The 20,560-nt window shown below is 39.0% G+C and overlaps 2 protein-coding genes across 5 annotated transcripts in view; one reads left to right on the top strand and one right to left on the bottom strand.

Moving 5' to 3' along the window:
• LOC117345025 overlaps nucleotides 1-1,438 on the top strand; it is a gene marked incomplete in the record, with an annotated part of 39,588 nt that extends 38,150 nt beyond the window's left edge. Inside the window, 2 exon segments of the mRNA XM_033907954.1 lie at nucleotides 7-125; nucleotides 1,003-1,438. Coding sequence (XP_033763845.1) covers nucleotides 7-125; nucleotides 1,003-1,091 — 208 coding nt within the window.
• Nucleotides 1,439-2,942: 1,504 nt separating this feature from the next.
• Nucleotides 2,943-20,535, bottom strand: LOC117344999 (general transcription factor IIH subunit 4-like). Of its 4 annotated transcripts, XM_033907944.1 has the most exons (16): nucleotides 20,312-20,535; nucleotides 19,544-19,648; nucleotides 18,804-18,935; nucleotides 18,399-18,492; nucleotides 17,634-17,728; nucleotides 16,132-16,243; nucleotides 14,922-14,990; nucleotides 13,880-13,963; nucleotides 10,632-10,764; nucleotides 8,487-8,538; nucleotides 7,219-7,297; nucleotides 4,900-4,947; nucleotides 4,492-4,632; nucleotides 3,784-4,314; nucleotides 3,176-3,631; nucleotides 2,943-3,133 (listed from the first exon to the last, which is right to left on the bottom strand). In XM_033907944.1, the coding sequence occupies exons 1-14, from the start codon at nucleotides 20,437-20,439 to the stop codon at nucleotides 4,201-4,203; spliced, it is 1,386 nt and encodes a 461-aa protein (XP_033763835.1). In that variant the 5' UTR covers nucleotides 20,440-20,535; the 3' UTR covers nucleotides 2,943-3,133; nucleotides 3,176-3,631; nucleotides 3,784-4,200. The 4 variants fall into 4 exon arrangements, with proteins under 4 accessions (XP_033763835.1, XP_033763811.1, XP_033763819.1 ...); XM_033907920.1 differs by having other exon boundaries at nucleotides 3,176-4,314; XM_033907928.1 differs by having other exon boundaries at nucleotides 3,214-4,314.
• Nucleotides 20,536-20,560: the final 25 nt, after the last annotated feature.

Here is a 20,560-nt window from a genome sequence, read left to right as displayed (position 1 = left end):
TTACAGACCTGTGGTAATACAGTTTAACAAACAGTTGGCGACAAGAGTTAACAAAAACAAGCGGCTACACTGGATGAGATTTGTGGAGGATCTTCTGGTAGATGGTGGCCTAAAGTCAGAATATGGTGAGTCCAAGGCTAGACACTATTTTACAATTACCACGATACCCAAATACTGTATGTAAAAGACCCATCTGTACCACGATACTGTAACCCAGATACTGTATGTAAAAGTCACATCTGTACCACGATACTGTAACCCAGATACTGTATGTAAAAGTCACATCTGTACCACGATACTGTAACCTAGATACTGTATGTAAAAGTCACATCAGTACCACGATACTGTAACCCAAATACTGTATGTAAAAGTCACATCAGTACCACGATACTGTAACCTAGATACTGTATGTAAAAGTCACATCAGTACCAGGATACTGTAACCCAGATACTGTATGTAAAAGTCACATCTGTACCACGATACTGTAATTCAGATACGGTGTGTAAGACATTACTGTAGTCCTCTAACTGTTGTTAAAATAAGCTACATGTACCGTGGCATAAAATACATTTGAACTTGGCCCTAAATTACCATAGCTGCCAGTGGTCTGTAAAACCTAAACAAACAAATTGAACTTGTCCTTTTGTGGAATCCTTCATTCTCTCACCTAGTTATCTCCCTGGTCAATTTAACCTGAAGGAAGACAGCTATGTTTATCTCTATTTTACTTTTACATGGAATAGAGAATGTTTTACAGACCCCTTTGGCCTTCTGTTGTATATCCTCGTTCATTAAAAAGCTGTTTTAATACTAACTACACATATATAGTCCTCCTTGAAAATCTGTTGAAATAATTCTACTTTTAAGTCTATATTCTGCCATAAAATCACAAAAACAATAAAACGAGCAGTCTGCAGTCTTTGAGTGATAAACTTTTTTTTTAACTTTAAAAAATATTTATTTAATAAGTTTTTATATGTGTCCTTTGATTTGTCCTTACAGAGTTTGACGGAACACATTGTCATCCAAGTTATGTATCATTGTTAGAGAAAGCACTGGCAGAGAACAACGCAGAGGCAGCTGAGAGCTGATAGATTAATAGACTCCTGCTTTTAGCTTGGAACATAATAGAGGCAGCTGACAACTACTACAATAATAGACTCGCTCGGAACGTAATGGAGGCAGCTCAGAGCTGATAAAGAAATCAATGGACTTGCTCAGAGCATAATGGAGGTCACTTCAGATTATACAATGACTGTACTACAATGGAAGGACAATTACAACGTGTCTTATTTTGTGTAACAGAACAATGCACAACCAAATATCCGTCCTGAGGAAAGCCGTCTGTAGTCACACTTTTTTACCAAACTATCAATTAATGTATGAAAATTAAGTGTTCAGGTTTTGTTCAGGTATGATTAAATAATTTTCAACTACATAGCAATTGTTTGATGTTTATTAAGCAGTGAGAGAATGCCCAAATAACACCCTAATGAAGAACAATGAACCACGGGACATCTAGCTGCCATATCTCAGCCTGTGAGGACAGACGACCTCCGACCCTGTCAATGAGAACGTGTGAGAGAGACGACCTCCGACCCTGTCAATGAGAACGTGTGAGGAGAGAGACGACCTCCGACCCTGTCAATGGAAACGTGTGAGGAGAGACGACTTCCGACCCTGTCAATGAGAACGTGTGAGGAGAGACGACCTCCGACCCTGTCAATGAGAACGTGTTAGGAGAGACGACCTCCGACCCTGTCAATGAGAACGTGTGAGGAGAGACGACCTCCGACCCTGTCAATGAGAACGTGTGAGGAGAGACGACCTCCGACCCTGTCAATGAGATCGTATGAGGACAGACGACCTCCGACCCTGTCAATGAGAACGTGAGGACAGATGACCTCCGACCCTGTCAATGAGAACGTGTGAGGAGAGACGACCTCCGACCCTGTCAATGAGAACGTGTGAAGACAGACGACCTCAGACCCTGTCAATGAGAACGTGTGAGGAGAGAGACGACCTCCGACCCTGTCAATGAGAACGTGTGAGGACAGACGACCTCCGACCCTGTCAATGAGAACGTGTGAGGAGAGAGACGACCTCCGACCCTGTCAATGAGAATGTGTGAGGAGAGACGACCTCCAACACTGTCAATGAGAACGTGTGAGGAGAGACGACCTCCGACCCTGTCAATGAGAACGTGTGAGGAGAGAGACGACCTCCGACCCTGTCAATGAGAACGTGTGAGGACAGATGACCTCCGACCCTGTCAATGAGAACGTGTGAGGAGAGACGACCTCCGACCCTGTCAATGAGAACGTGTGAGGAGAGAGACGACCTCGGACCCTGTCAATGAGAACGTGTGAGGAGAGAGACGACCTCGGACCCTGTCAATGAGAACGTGTGAGGAGAGATGACCTCCGACCCTGTCAATGAGAACGTGCGAGGAGAGACGACCTTCGACCCTGTCAATGAGAACGATGGAGATATAATATACACACTGGCCCCTCTTGTAAAACTACCTGTAAGTGTTGGAGGTGAGAACTGTACTAGTGAGATGATACAACAATCAACTGTTTCTGTACAGAATAAATCACTCTTTATGTGTACCAGTCGAGATGTGTACCAGTCACGATGTGTACCAGTCACGATGTGTACCAGTCGAGATGTGTACCAGTCACGATGTGTACTAGTCGAGATGTGTACCAGTCACGATGTGTACCAGTCACGATGTGTACCAGTCGAGATGTGTACCAGTCACGATGTGTACTAGTCGAGATGTGTACCAGTCACGATGTGTACCAGTCACGATGTGTACCATTCAAGATGTGTACCAGTCGAGATGTGTACCAGTCGAGATGGGTTTTAACTGATTTAATACAGGTAATACAGTCAAGCTGTTATTTTAACGTTATTAAGGAAAGACACACAAAGTCTTACTTTAATATTGTATAGTTTATTCATAGCGTAATGGATGTAAAAAAATAATATGTTTCAATGTACTTATTAGTAATTAATATCCAATTAGTTTAGAAAAGAACACATTTACAAACCCATTGTTACACGAGTACAGTACTGTATTATGCACCAACACATAAACATGACCACTCTCCTCAGGTGACCAAACCACCTGTCTAGGTGACCAAACCACCTGTCTAGGTGACCAAACCACCTGTCTATTGTGTCCGTCTCCTCAGGTGACCACACCACCTGTCTATTGTGTCCGTCTCCTCAGGTGACCACACCACCTGTCTATTGTGTCCGTCTCCTCAGGTGACCAAACCACCTGTCTATTGTGTCCGTCTCCTCAGGTGACCACACCACCTGTCTATTGTGTCCTTCTCCTCAGGTGACCACACCACCTGTCTATTGTGTCCGTCTCCTCAGGTGACCACACCACCTGTCTATTGTGTCCGTCTCCTCAGGTGACCAAACCACCTGTCTATTGTGTCCGTCTCCTCAGGTGACCACACCACCTGTCTATTGTGTCCGTCTCCTCAGGTGACCACACCACCTGTCTATTGTGTCCGTCTCCTCAGGTGACCACACCACCTGTCTATTGTGTCCGTCTCCTCAGGTGACCACACCACCTGTCTATTGTGTCCGTCTCCTCAGGTGACCACACCACCTGTCTATTGTGTCCGTCTCCTGAGGTGACCACACCACCTGTCTATTGTGTCCATCTCCCCAGGTGACCACACCACCTGTCTATTGTGTCCGTCTCCCGAGGTGACCACACCACCTGTCTATTGTGTTCGTCTCCTCAGGTGACCACACCACCTGTCTTTTGTCACCATACATGTAGGGTCGTCACTGTACTAAAGATCATCACTATCCAGTTCTACCAGATCTATACATTGATACAGCACTACCCTGTCCTACTTCTGTTTTGGTCTGTATACAACCGTAGCAGATGGCTGTAGATTGTTTGATCTACTACACCAACAGCCCTGTACAGAACCAGTCTGCTGACTGGACGTGCTTCCAGACCCTCACAGCTCCAGAGATTCACAGGTCCAAATTTAATCCATGTTTCCAACAACAGGGACGAACAGAACAGACGTTAGGACGCCTCTACTCTGCCTGGTGAATGATCTGTTACAGAGTCTAGACACCTGGTTGAAGCCCAGGTCACCAAACTCGTACGTAAATTGTCCACTCAATTCTTTTTAAGTCCCTCACTTATAAGATCTAGCTTCAGGTGTTGCTCTGTCGCTGACGTATCCAAAAGCGTTTGACGTCATCATGTCCAGATCGTGACACCACCATCACACGTTTGGACGGGTTCTCCCAAGTCAGCACATCCAAATCCTGTAACACAAAACATTTAGTGAGAAGTTAATCAGAAGAGAAATGTGCTGGAGAAATCACACTGACAAGATCTGGCAATTTATACAATGGATTAATAGCATTGTTAGTAGCGATACCATTTTCCAAGAGAATGTTGTTAACAAATATTTGAAGTGTACTGATAATTTCATCACTTACCTTTGCATAATCACGGAGGAGTTCAAAGTCACTCTGAGAGTTGAATTGACTGTACAGTACGCCATCTGTGAATTTGAAGCGGTCTCGTTCTAACTCCCACAATCGAACCTGATCAGTGATGGTAGGGGGCAGCACAGGAGTCTACAAACGTTTGTACAATACGACAAATCAATCTTCAGATGTATACATTGGACTGGAAATGAGAACATCATACATATTGTCCCTATGATTTATAATATTTTCACTTCAGTAAAACCACCACATCAAGTAATACTATATGATAGACTAATATGTGAAGAAGCCTGAGAGGGCAGAAAGGCCTTGCGGCAAAGTCTGTTTTTTGTTATTTTTTATATATATATACGTATATAGTGTAGGTATATCAGATTCTGTTATTATTGTACTTACCTGTTTCAGCATCTTTGGGTGTGCATGGCTTTTGAGGAAACTGATGATCTGTGTGGAAACAATACAATATTATATAATAATGTACTACACATCACCACTGGCACCTTAAATCATACTAACAATATGATCAGGTCTTTATACTCACGTTAAATGTTTTCTCTTTTATCACAAACAAATAGTGACAAAAACAGTACATTATATATTTATAATTGTTTTATACAAAGCAAGTAACACATCATGATGTTCTCTGACAAGGACCTGACTCGTACCCTGTGTATAAGGACCTGTCTCATCCCTGTGTATAAGGACCCACCTCATACCCTGTGTATAAGGACCTCTCTCATACCCTGTGTATAAGGACCTGTCTCATCCCTGTGTATAAGGACCTGCCTCATACCCTGTGTATAAGGACTTGCCTCATACCCTGTGTATAAGGACCTGCCTCATACCCTGTGTATAAAGACCTGTCTCATACCCTGTGTATAAAGACCTACCTCATACCCTGTGTATAAGGACCCACCTCATACCCTGTGTATAAGGACCCACCTCATACCCTGTGTATAAGGACCCACCTCATACCCTGTGTATAAGGACCTGTCTCACCCTGTGTATAAGGACCTACATCATACCCTGTGTATAAGGACTTGCCTCATACCCTGTGTATAAGGACCTGCCTCATACCCTGTGTATAAAGACCTGCCTCATACCCTGTGTATAAGGACCCACCTCATACCCTGTGTATAAGGACCCGCCTCATACCCTGTGTATAAGGACCTGTCTCATACCCTGTGTATAAGGACCTACCTCATACCTTGTGTATAAACATCTGTTCCACTGTGATACTGTGTAACAGTGTCCCTCTTACACTCTTTAGAGTTGCATGCTCCAATGTGTCACCGTGTGAAATTTTACTACATGTACAGCTCAGCTGTGGGGCTGTGGACTAGTATTCTCTAGACACCCATACTTCCTTCACAATCTCTGTAGATGTACACGCTCAGCTGTAGGGCTGTGGACTAGTGTTCTCTAGACACCCATACTTCCTTCACAATCTCTAGACGTACACGCTCAGCTGTCGAGCTGTAGATTGATGTCCCTCTCCTACGCTCTAGATTCTAATGAATTAGTTGCTGGTTAATCACCTACATGCCCCCACCTATTGCTAGGCTTTGCCTCACTGGCTATAGTCAGTGTTCTGTCAGGGTGAGGTAATATCCCTCTGTTATGGAACCATTCGTCCTATAATAAGTTCGTGTGTAGATTTAGATGACAGTCCCCGACCCTTATCCTATAATTAACTTGAAATGCGACATTACTAAAACTCATCTCATCCTTTCATCGTCACCTGATGCAGCAAGGAGATGGTGTTATTGAACTTTCCTAATAAATAATCCCTAAGAGTTGCCTATCCCTAAACTCTGTGCCAGTGTTATTGCGTTTGTTCTTGACTTGATACAATAAAAATGTACTTCTTTCACACGATCTTTAGACATACCTGTTCTTGACTTGATACTTCTTTCACACGATCTTTAGACGTACATGTTCTGTCTTTCACACGATCTTTAGACGTACCTGTTCTGTCTTTCACACGATCTTTAGACGTACCTGTTCTTGACTTGATACTTTTTCACACGATCTTTAGACGTACCTGTTCTGTCTTTCACACGATCTTTAGACGTACATGTACCAGTTCTGTATTTCACACGATCTTTAGACGTACATGTTCTGTCTTTCACACGATCTTTAGACGTACCTGTTCTGTCTTTCACACGATCTTTAGACGTACCTGTTCTTGACTTGATACTTTTTCACACGATCTTTAGACGTACCTGTTCTGTCTTTCACACGATCTTTAGACGTACATGTACCTGTTCTGTCTTTTACACGATCTTTAGACGTACCTGTTCTGTCTTTCACACGATCTTTAGACGTACCTGTTCTGTCTTTCACACGATCTTTAGACGTACCTGTTCTGTCTTTCACACGATCTTTAGACGTACCTGTTCTGTCTTTCACACGATCTTTAGACGTACCTGTTCTGTCTTTCACACGATCTTGAGACGTACCTGTTCTGTCTTTCACACGATCTTTAGACGTACCTGTTCTTGACTTGATACTTCTTTCAAACGATCTTTAGACATACCTGTTCTTGACTTGATACTTCTTTCACACAATCTTTAGACGTACCTGTTCTGTCTTTCACACGATCTTTAGACGTACCTGTTCTGTCTTTCACACGATCTTTAGACGTACCTGTTCTGTCTTTCACACGATCTTTAGACGTACCTGTTCTGTCTTTCACACGATCTTCAGACGTACCTGTTCTGCTGTGATGCCACGTACCAATGCCTCCCTCACACTTTCTCTGGACAAGTTACCCACGGCCATGTTAGGAAACCTGAACAAAAAGTAATTAAATTGGGAGATTTTTTATAAAATAATACCTACAGTAGAGGGCCTGTATTGCTCAGTAAACAGTTACATGTATTGTGTATGTTCAACTTTCAGTTCCCAGGAATGTTACATATTAAGATTTTTCACTCTTTGTCTATACTGAATGATTTTGAATGATTTGGATTTTACAGAGTTGAATCTATTTTCTCTTTTGAATCATATGCCCCAGGAGGGCCATGCCCTGTATTAACACTGTGGATGCCAAATGAAAAAGTAAGAATTTATTTCTCCTACTTGTCCACACATTCCACTGATGTCTTTTTGGCCCTGACATATCACCAACAGATGCCAGGGGAGCTACAAATCACATACACAATCCTTTCATGTATACAATGTAAGTGTTTTTAGAAAATGTACAAAACTAGGCTTAAGTACTTCTAGTACTCTCCCCATCCTCTCAAACTAAATTGCAAACAAAGGGCCATAACTCTGTATGGATTAGCCCAGCTTTTAGTATGGAACGATTCTCAACATCCCAAGAGATACTTATAGACAATGTTTTTACTAATGACAAAGTCTCGCACAGAAAGAGGAAAACCTATATATTGTCTATTCTGGTAAAACCATCATATTGTCTATTCTGGTAAAACCTATATTGTAATGTCTATTCTGGTAAAACCTATATATTGTCTATTCTGGTAAAACCTACATATTGTCTATTCTGGTAAAACCTATATATTGTCTATTCTGGTAAAACCTATATATTGTCTATTCTGGTAAAACCTATATATTGTCTATTCTGGTAAAACCTATATATTGTCTATTCTGGTAAAACCTACATATTGTCTATTCTGGTAAAACCTATATATTGTCTATTCTGGTAAAACCTATATATTGTCTATTCTGGTAAAACCTATATATTGTCTATTCTGGTAAAACCTATATATTGTAATGTCTATTCTGGTAAAACCTATATATTGTCTATTCTGGTAAAACCTATATATTGTCTATTCTGGTAAAACCTATATATTGTCTACTCTGGTAAAACCTATCTATTGTCTACTCTGGTAAAACCTATATATTGTCTACTCTGGTAAAACCTATCTATTGTCTACTCTGGTAAAACCTATCTATTCTGGTAGATCTCCTACATTTATCCAACCTTTCTCTCCTATCATCACCTTCATACTTACCTGTATAACATTTCACAGAACAGAGCTACCAAAGCAACCTTCAGTGGGGAATCTGGAATATACAAAGTGAAACTCACCAAACTTATAAATAGACATAGAGAAATAGACATAGTTTAGAGGTTCTGTTACAGTATTGAAATAAGCAGTAAAATCATTATCATTTTCTTCAGGTTGGCAAGTATGTTATGATACTGTCATATAAATCATAACCAGTATTTAGTACTAGGGCTGGATGCTGTTAACAATGAAACGATATGATACCGATACCAATGAAACAAAAATTTAGTACTGATACTTTATCGATACTGATACTTTATCGATACTGATACTTTATCGATACTGATACTTTATCGATACTGATACATCATCGATACTGATACTTTGTCGATACCGATACTTTATCGATACTGATACTTTATCGATACTGATACATCATCGATACTGATACTTTGTCGATACCGATACTTTGTCGATACCGATACTTTATCGATACTGATACTTTATCGATACTGATACTTTATCGATACTGATACTTTGTCGATACCGATACTTTGTCGATACCGATACCGATACTTTATCGATACTGATACTTTTATCGATACTGATACTTTTTGCATTGATGAATCTTAACTGTAATGTTTGGATTTACATGCATCTTATTAAAATAACCTATGTAAGTATTTCACTTTTGTTATTGTTTCGAGCATTGCCATGGTAATACACCAAAAGCTTATGAATAAAGATAATACTGTACAGCAAACAATGAAACCACTCGAGATTTTTACATATAATGACTAGAACTGTTTTTCAAACAGTAAAATGAAAACAACGTCTCACTCAGATACTAGAAAACAAGAACAACCACAAAATAAAATAAAAACAATAAAACTTCTAAATCTAGTTAACTTAAAAAATTAATATAACTTTTCTTAACATATGTATGTGTAAAATCAGTAAAATCTCCATTTTCATATATTATCTACTTCATAAATGGTGTCTTTCTAATTGACAATGTTTATTTTATAATCAATATCAGTTGCTCATGATAATTTGATAGTCCAGAGTCTAAAACAGCTATAGTCAATTTCATAAGAAAACTTGTCATTTACCGTTATTTTCAAATGCCTAATTGAGAACAGTTTGGGAAACAATAGAATGTCGAGCTATGTTGTAACAGTTGTAAATAATGGGGAAAATAAACAAGGAAACAGGAAACAAACGAATTGGAAACCTCTTGTTTCCACCGACCATCATGGGTCTACTTTTGTTTTGAATGTGTAAGAGGAGTGGAATAATGCACAGCCAGACCAGTGATCAAACCTGGGACCTCCGAACACTAACCAGATGCTGTACCAATTGAGCTACCTGGTCGACAATGATTGACCCCGTCCAGTTCCCCTACACTCTTCCAACCTTTTTAAAGTCTTTGACCCTGTAGACCTAACAACTTCACAACCCAGGTTCAGGTATCCCCTTGTCAAGTATTCACCTCACTTGCAACAAGGTTTGGTCACATGAACCAAATGTAAGAGGAGTGAAAAATGCACGGCAGACTGGGGTTCAAACCCGGGACCTCAAAGCACTAGCTGGATGCCCTACCAATTGAGCTACCTGGTCTCCGATGATTGACCCTGTCCAGTTCCGCTACAAATGTTCATTGCTATACAGTAGTTTTGTATTTTTCATGTTCAGTTAATTACATAAAATATTGATATGAAAAAATAAGATAGGCAATCTAAAAGAGATCAAAATCTTCAGTCAGTTATTGATTTCTGATTTTGACATTTCAACGGGCACAACTAATATGAAACAGTTGGATAACGAACTACAAGTAAAGCTAGGATCAGTGTTTTTTTCCCAATTAAAGCCTTTTCAATGACTCCTGGAAATATAATCAACCCCTACAAAAAACAAATATCAGTACCCTTATAATAAGGCTAGTAGGATTATTAAAGATGCCTTTCAACACTTGCACCAAAACATTTAGAAACCAACCCTGACAAAGTGTAGCAGCAGGCCAATTTAGTATCAACTTTTGATATTCCTAAGGGTAGATTTTTTTCTTAAATAAAATTGTCCCCTGTACAAACACAGAAAAAGACATTTTTGTATCTGGACACTCTTGAATGGAGATTTTGTTTTTACCTGTGTAAGCGTATACCCTGTAGTTGGTCTCCACCATGAGGTAGCCCTGTTGATGGGTATCCGTGTTGAGGCTGGTCACCCCTGATGCCAGGTTAACTGCCAGTCGTGTAGGATAGTACCTCATAGCCTTCCTCTACAACACAAACACAGTCATCAATCATTCCAGATAGTACCTCATAGCCTTCCTCTACAACACAAACTTGGTCATCAATCATTCCAGATAGTACCTCATAGCCTTCCTCTACAACACAAACTCGGTCATCAATCATTCCAGAGAGTACCTCATAGCCTTCCTCTACAACACAAACTCAGTCATCAGTCATTCCAGATAATACCTCATAGCCTTAATCTACAACACAAACTTAGTACCTCATAGCCTTAATCTACAACACAAACTCAGTACCTCATAGCCTTAATCTACAACACAAACTCAGTCATCAGTCATTCCAGATAGTACCTCATAGCCTTAATCTACAACACAAACTCAGTACCTCATAGCCTTAATCTACAACACAAACTCGGTCATCAATCATTCCAGATAGTACCTCATAGCCTTCCTCTACAACACAAACTTAGTACCTCATAGCCTTCCTCTACAACACAAACTCGGTCATCAATCATTCCAGATAGTACCTCATAGCCTTCCTCTACAACACAAACTCGGTCATCAATCATTCCAGATAGTACCTCATAGCCTTCCTCTACAACACAAACTTAGTACCTCATAGCCTTCCTCTACAACACAAACTCGGTCATCAATCATTCCAGATAGTACCTCATAGCCTTCCTCTACAACACAAACTTGGTCATCAATCATTCCACATTGTCTATAGTAATTGGCTCTGTATAAAACAGCGGTGGAAAGTTTTGACTGACAGTTATACTATTAAATGTTTTTGTAAAATGAAGTTTTTCTACTGTATATGACAAATGTACAATCACTGATCAGCTGTGTCTAATTCATATGCTTATTTTACTTCACCAGACAAACTCTAGATATATGTACAGGCACCTACATTTTACTGACAATTTGTTTATTAGACTAAACTTTCTGATAGAATAGACCAAAGTCTCAGAGATATGTATACAATGTACTACACTTAAAGAATCTTTCACTCCCTTGGTGTGAGATAGAGGGATCATGTTTGGCTGCTTCAGAATCTTACCCTGAATGTTGAGATCCCCGTCAACTCACTCCCAAGGAGTTCATTTTTTTATTTTTCTCTGATTACTGTCATATGTAGCTAATAGTCACATTACATCAACACAAGACAATGTTGGTGTGACATCACTGTATTGTTGCGGTGACATCATTGTTTTGTTGCCGTGACATCATTGTATTGTTGCCGTGGCATCATACATTTGTTGAGAACATGCAAAGAGCATGACTATTGTGTAGCTTTTCTTAACCCTAGACAAGACCAAACTCTAGGAGATAGATATGTGTACTACATGTAGACTAACCTTTCTCTGATAGACCAGACCAAACTCTAGATAGATATGTGTACTACATGTAGACTAACCTTTCTCTGATAGACCAGACCAAACTCTAGATAGATATGTGTACTACATTTAGACTAACCTTTCTCTGATAGACCAGACCAAACTCTAGATAGATATGTGTACTACATGTAGACTAACCTTTCTCTGATAGACCAGACCAAACTCTAGATAGATATGTGTACTACATGTAGACTAACCTTTCTCTGATAGACCAGACCAAACTCTAGGAGATAGATATGTGTACTACATGTAGACTAACCTTTCTCTGATAGACAAGACCAAACTCTAGATAGATATGTGTACTACATGTAGACTAACCTTTCTCTGATAGACCAGACCAAACTCTAGATAGATATGTGTACTACATGTAGACTAACCTTTCTCTGATAGACCAGACCAAACTCTAGATAGATATGTGTACTACATGTAGACTAACCTTTCTCTGATAGACCAGACCAAACTCTAGATAGATATGTGTACTACATGTAGACTAACCTTTCTCTGATAGACCAGACCAAACTCTAGATAGATATGTGTACTACATGTAGACTAACCTTTCTCTGATAGACAAGACCAAACTCTAGATAGATATATGTACTACATGTAGACTAACCTTTCTCTGATAGACCAGACCAAACTCTAGGAGATAGATATGTGTACTACATGTAGACTAACCTTTCTCTGATAGACAAGACCAAACTCTAGGAGATAGATATGTGTACTACATGTAGACTAACCTTTCTCTGATAGACAAGACCAAACTCTAGATAGACATGTGTACTACATGTAGACTAACCTTTCTCTGATAGACCAGACCAAACTCTAGGAGATAGATATGTGTACTACATGTAGACTAACCTTTCTCTGATAGACCGGACCAAACTCTAGGAGATAGATATGTGTACTACATGTAGACTAACCTTTCTCTGATAGACAAGACCAAACTCTAGATAGATATGTGTACTACATGTAGACTAACCTTTTTCTGATAGACCAGACCAAACTCTAGATAGATATGTGTACTACATGTAGACTAACCTCTCTCTGATAGACAAGACCAAACTCTAGATAGATATGTGTACTACATGTAGACTAACCTTTCTCTGATAGACCAGACCAAACTCTAGATAGATATGTGTACTACATGTAGACTAACCTTTCTCTGATAGACAAGACCAAACTCTAGATAGATATGTGTACTACATGTAGACTAACCTTTCTCTGATAGACCAGACCAAACTCTAGATAGATATGTGTACTACATGTAGACTAACCTTTCTCTGATAGACCAGACCAAACTCTAGGAGATAGATATGTGTACTACATGTAGACTAACCTTTCTCTGATAGACCAGACCAAACTCTAGATATGTGTACTACATGTAGACTAACCTTTCTCTGATAGACAAGACCAAACTCTAGATAGATATGTGTACTACATGTAGACTAACCTTTCTCTGATAGACAAGACCAAACTCTAGATAGATATGTGTACTACATGTAGACTAACCTTCCTCTGATAGACAAGACCAAACTCTAGATAGATATGTGTACTACATGTAGACTAACCTCTCTCTGATAGACCAGACCAAACTCTAGATAGATATGTGTACTACATGTAGACTAACCTTTCTCTGATAGACAAGACCAAACTCTAGATAGATATATGTACTACATGTAGACTAACCTTTCTCTGATAGACAAGACCAAACTCTAGATAAATATATGTACTACATGTAGACTAACCTTTCTCTGATAGACCAGACCAAACTCTCGGAGATGCTGTAGGAATCTCAGCTGCTGTTCTGTCATGCTCTCCGTGGAGTAATCCTACAAAAAATATCAATAGAGGATATCTAAGTTCGGATTTACACAGTGTCTTCAGTAATACCAAATATATTTCACAAGTGGGGCTAATATTTTGCGTATTTTTCACGAGTCAGCAGCACAAGTGAAATGAATTAGGCATTACTGACAGAAGATACTGTTAGATATTCTGTTTATTACTGTAACATTTTTATAGCAAAATATACTGGGTCAGTTTATGATTATCCACATCGTCGTTTGTAAGCAGTGTTTTGATTGGTCAAATCAGAGAAAGTGATATTCTTCAATACTGAAAAAATATCACTTTTATAGAATGAATAATTTTTGATATTTCACTGTTAAAAATGTGATAAATGGTATTATCTCACCTTGTTATTAAGGTAACTACTTAAAACACATGAAGCTTACAAGTGATTGACTGATTGAAGCATAAATTCAGATTTTAGAAAGCATTTTTATAGATCATCAATAGAATTGGCTAACACAACATCTGTACAACATGACAGTAAATTACCTCATCTTATATCAATTTTTCAACTGTAAAGAACTTCAAATCATCTTCTTGTCTAATTTTCAATGTTATATAACTTCACAGTTAACGAAGGTAATCTGAGTGCATTTGATCATCAACTACATGGTCGTGTATTTACAATAATCATGCTGTTCCTTCTAATGTGGTTAAATATCAACCAATTACTACCACGCTTCCAACATACCTCCAAACAGTATGTGTTATGCATAATTATAATATCTAGATAGTTGTACCAAGGAAAGTTGAGCCATAGTCGACCTGACATGTGCCCTTCGATCATAACTTCTTGATTCTCTACATAAATAATTATGCACATTACAGGTAACCAAAGTAAATTTACTACAGTTACTTTTATAATTTGACCACACCTAAGTCATTTTAGTTTCTGATCAAACTCATTCTCTATAGTGTCCCGAGAGCTACTATTACCTTGCCTAGTGTTGAGAAGCTGAGCTGGAATAAAAAGGACAGGCACTGGGTAAGATCCATCCCTCGCGACTGAAAAATAAGTAAACTGTATTAAACCATATATCTGTAATGAGGCTACGCCCACAGGGACATGAGGTGATGTAGAGACATCCTGGTAGTATTCTCATTTATCTCTTTACATGTGAATCAAACAGATTGGTTATATGATAAAGCTGAACCAGTTTGATGTAATGACCAAACTTTGAGGTCCTTAGAGGCCATTATAGGTACAGGACCTGATAAGTTTACTCATGTCTTCATGACAAACAGTTGTTAAGGTGTCCTGACACTTTATCATGAGCCCTCCACCTCTGGGTTGTCAGTTCAAAACCCACATGGGGCAGTTGCCTGGTACTGACTGTTGGCCAGTGGTCTTTCTCCGCGTACTCCAGATTTCCTCCACCTCCAAAACTTGGCACATCCTTAGATGACTGTTTATAGGACGTTAAACAAAATAAACCAAACAGTTGGTGTCTGGGACCAAATTCTTTCCCAAACATGTCTATTAAAGCCTTAAATGTCTGTAAGTGTTTTGCCTGTTTGTTTTGTTCTACCAAGTCTTAAATACCTCAACAGTATCCAGGTACTGAAGCATAATGTCTGCTGTGTCTTACCTCAACAATATCCAGGTACTGAAGCATGAAGTCTGCAATGTCTTACCTCAACAGTATCCAGGTACTGAAGCATGAAGTCTGATATGTTTGGTTTTGTTTTGTTTTTGTTTAATGTCCTATTAACAGCCAAGGTCATTTAAGGACGTGCCAGGTTTGGAGGTGGAGGAAAGCCGGAGTACCCAGAGAAAAACCACCGGCCTACGGTCAGTACCTGGCAACTACCCCACGTAGGTTTCGAACTCGCAACCCAGAGGTGGAGGGCTAGTGATAAAGTGTCGGGACACCTTAACCACTCGGCCACCGCGGCCCCTGTCTGATATGTCTTACCTCAACAGTAACCAGGTACTGAAGTATGAAGTCTGCTATGTCTTACCTCAACAGTATCCAGGTACTGAAGTGTGAAGTCTGCTATGTCTTACCTCAACAGTATCCAGGTACTGAAGTATGATGTCTGCTATGTCTTACCTCAACAGTATCCAGGTACTGAAGTGTGAAGTCTGCTATGTCTTACCTCAACAGTATCCAGGTACTGAAGTGTGAAGTCTGCTATATCTTACCTCGAGAGTATCTAGATACTGAAGCATGAAGTACCAGACTTGTGAAGAGGTGTCCATCAGGAGGAACTGGAACCCAGCAGGAGTGATAGCTGGTAGCGGCTCATTGGTCTCACTGGATAAATATACATTATGGGTGTAAGCATAATGAGGTCAGGGAAAATGACACATATGAACCCATACAGTAAATTAAAGTAACAAGTGCTATATATAAAGGTTTTTGTAAGTAGAAATCTGATTTTTTTTAAATACTGATGATGAAAATTGCTAAATATAACTGATGTCTGGATAACCCACATGACTATCTGTCTAACTAGTTGTCCAGGTCCACATGACTATCTGTCTAACTAGTTGTTCGAGTCCACATGACTATCTGTCTAACTAGTTGTCCAGGTCCACATGACTATCTGTCTAACTAGTTGTCTAGGTCCACATGACTATCTGTCTAACTACTTGTCCAGGTCCACATGACTATCTGTCTAACTAGTTGTCCAGGTCCACATGACTATCTGTCTAACTAGTTGTCCAGGTCCACATGACTATCTGTCTAACTAGTTGTCCAGGTCCACATGACTATCTGTCTAACTAGTTGTCCAGGTCCACATGACTATCTGTCTAACTAGTTGTCCAGGTCCACATGATTATCTGTCTAACTAGTTGTCCAGGTCCACATGACTATCTGTCTAACTACTTGTCCAGGTACACATGACTATCTGTCTAACTAGTTGTCCAGGTCCACATGACTATCTGTCTAACTAGTTGTCCAGGTCCACATGATTATCTGTCTAACTAGTTGTCCAGGTCCACATGACCATCTGTCTAACTAGTTGTCCAGGTCCACATGACTATCTGTCTAACTAGGTGTCCAGGTCCACATGACTATCTGTCTAACTAGGTGTCCAGGTCCACATGACTATCTGTCTAACTAGTTGTCCAGGTCCACATGACAATCTGTCTAACTAGTTGTCCAGGTCCACATGACTATCTGTCTAACTAGTTGTCCAGGTCCACATGACTATCTGTCTAACTAGTTGTCCAGGTCCACATGACTATCTGTCTAACTAGTTGTCCAGGTCCACATGACTATCTGTCTAACTAGTTGTCCAGGTCCACATGACTATCTGTCTAACTAGTTGTCCAGGTCCACATGACTATCTGTCTAACTAGTTGTCCAGGTCCACATGACTATCTGTCTAACTAGTTGTCCAGGTCCACATGACTATCTGTCTAACTAGTTGTCCAGGTCCACATGACTATCTGTCTAACTAGTTGTCTAGGTCCACATGACTATCTGTCTAACTAGTTGTCCAGGTCCACATGATTATCTGTCTAACTAGTTGTCCAGGTCCACATGACTATCTGTCTAACTAGTTGTCCAGGTCCACATGACTATCTGTCTAACTAGTTGTCCAGGTCCACATGACTATCTGTCTAACTAGTTGTCCAGGTCCACATGACTATCTGTCTAACTAGTTGTCCGAGTACTTTGTAACATGAATACCCACCTTTTCATGAGACCTGAGTGTAGTAGTACATCTATGATGTCATTGCCCACTCCATCTGTACCTTCAGATGACCCCACCATGAAGTGTAGTACACACTACAATTATAGATACATTAATTTATATACAACATATTCATTGCATTGGAATACATTGTGTCATATTACAATATATCATATCAAAATACATCATATTATAATCATACTACAATACATAATGTATCACTGTACATTACATTATGCTATATTACTACAATATTGTTACTACATTGTTTTATATCATATAAAAATATATAAAATGATTTTACTCCACAACAATATATTACAATATAATATTAAGTACATGTGACAATACAGAGAATATGTAGTACACATAAAACATCAAGCCACCTACATTAGACAGCTCCACTTTTAATATCTGTGATACACAAGCCATCAATTAATCGTATGTGAAAATGTATGTGTATATAATAGGTCTGGAGTTTTTGTACCCAATCTACAATACAGAGTTATTAATTATAATAAAACATCAAATATGGTCTGTTTGTCCTCTTTCTCAGCTTCTGATGCTTACATGTATTTGCTTTGTTTTACATTGTTTCCTAGGCTACAATACAGACTGACTTACCTCCCATCTCTCTAAACATTGTTGTCTAGGCTAGAGTACAGACTTACCTCCCATCTCTCTAAACATTGTTCTCTAGGCTAGAGTACAGACTTACCTCCCATCTCTCAAAACATTGTTCTCTAGGCTAGAGTACAGACTTACCTCCCATCTCTCCAAGGCATACTTGTCCAGGAATGGAATGTCTTTGGCGTGTTTGTCTGGAACTAGGGCTCCCCCACCAATCCAAGCTCTTTCCCTGTGGGTATTTTTCATTTCAAAATAAACCATTGTTGATTGTAGCAATATATATACAATACAACAGGTAGACAATGAATAACTTTTAACTCCATTGTATCAATTTTATAGGATTACAAATAAAACGATGTGGTCTTCATTCCTCTGAAGTCATAACAAACATTTCAGTGATCATTCACCATACTAAACCTGGCACGTCCTAAAATGACCCTGGCTGGTAAAGGTAAAATGAGACTTTTCCTGAATAAACTTAGGAGAATATTATTACTAAGTATGTTTTATTGATGAATGATAGATGTCCATAGTACATACCCTCCTAGTAGAGCCACCTTCATGTTTTGTCTGAAAGTAGGGCTGAGTGTCCAGCCAGGCAGGCCTCCTACCATTCCCTGTTCCTGCCACACTCGTAGTTCTGACAGCACCCTTGCAGATGTCTTATGTTCACTGAAATAGACCAGTCTCTCATTATTGAGGTTCAGACTTACATGTATAACACCTAGGATTTCAAACACAACATAGTTACCAGTGCATGATTTAGATATGGAATATACACATGATATCAGAGAAAATTTATGTTGATAATGTAACTGAAATTGTAACAATACGTAAATCCTTCAAATCTACATTGTACATCTTATAAATCTACAGCGTACATCTTATAAATCTACAGCGTACATCTTATAAATCTACAGCGTACATCTTATAAATCTACAGTGTACATCTTATAAATCTACAGTGTACATCTTATAAATCTACAGTGTACATGTACATCTTATAAATCTACAGTGTACATCTTATAAATCTACAGTGTACATCTTATAAATCTACAGTGTACATCTTATAAATCTACAGTGTACATCATATAAATCTACAGTGTACATCTTATAAATCTACAGTGTACATCTTATTACAGGGCAACAATCCAAATGTATTTTACAGGTGCTCAAAGTTCTGTATCCTCATTTATTTGACTGGTGTTTTTTTTTTTTGTTTTTTTTTTAAATATTAAACCATAAATACTTAAATTATACAAGTATAGAAATAACACATACTCCTGGTGTTTATTGGTGACCCACATAGATATGACAGCCTGAGACACGGCCTGCTCCACAAACAACATCCTCATCACATAGTGCTTGGATAGTTCTGGCAGCTCCCTATAAGTACAAAAAGTATGATCAACTAATTTTTATTGTGGGATGTTACGTATACAAATTAAAAGAAAATAGTTTAAGGTTTGTCTGGTGTTCTTTTTTATTTAGATCTAGAATATTAGACTGGGAAAGACTTTTCGCCTTGGAAATGACTTAATCTGATGTTTTGCTTAGATCTTTATTCATATCTGACTTTTTTAAACATATAAAACCATGATTGGCTGACAGATATGGTATGTGTATGTATAAATTTACAACAATAGACAATCATTGTCGCAGAGCATCCAATGCAATTATGGTAAATGAAACAATTGAAAGAACCCTGTCTGTCCAGGGACAAATCCAAAACTGGTCCAGGTGTACAGTGAGCATGGCCTAAGGAGATCATGATCAGAGATCACAGGAAAAATTGACCAATGAAATTAATATGTAAATACATAATGTAAGGTACTGGTCACACCAGGGATCCATGGAACCAACAGGGATTAGGTTTGACAGGTGAACACATTTACCTGGTCATTGACAGCTACTGGTCACGACCCACTGGACATGAATACATATTATACAGGGTATAACTAACAATTATGGAACATAATGTAAACATAAGAGAACAATCAATCTATAACAACAAGTTAGTTATTGAACAAAGTTTAATCTTCTACATACCGAAAAACTGCCAGACAGGTTGCCGGGTGGTTATATAAATTATCTAAAATTTCCGGAGGCAGAGTCTTGAGATAGCTGTGTAAATCTTTACAGTCCAATGTTTTAGCTACAGCAGACAGCGCTGCCATGCTTGCTGGTGTGCGAACTGTATTTACCTCCGTACAGAAGAGTTCTTACAATATTTTAGATACATCAGTCTCTGATTTAGGTACGATTATTACCTTACTATTCAATGGGAATTCAGTCTGA

Source organism: Pecten maximus, chromosome 2 (assembly GCF_902652985.1).
Source record: "Pecten maximus chromosome 2, xPecMax1.1, whole genome shotgun sequence".
Lineage (NCBI taxonomy): Eukaryota > Metazoa > Mollusca > Bivalvia > Pectinida > Pectinidae > Pecten > Pecten maximus.
Note: the sequence above shows the minus strand (reverse complement) of the source record. Positions and strands in the feature narration are given on the sequence as shown.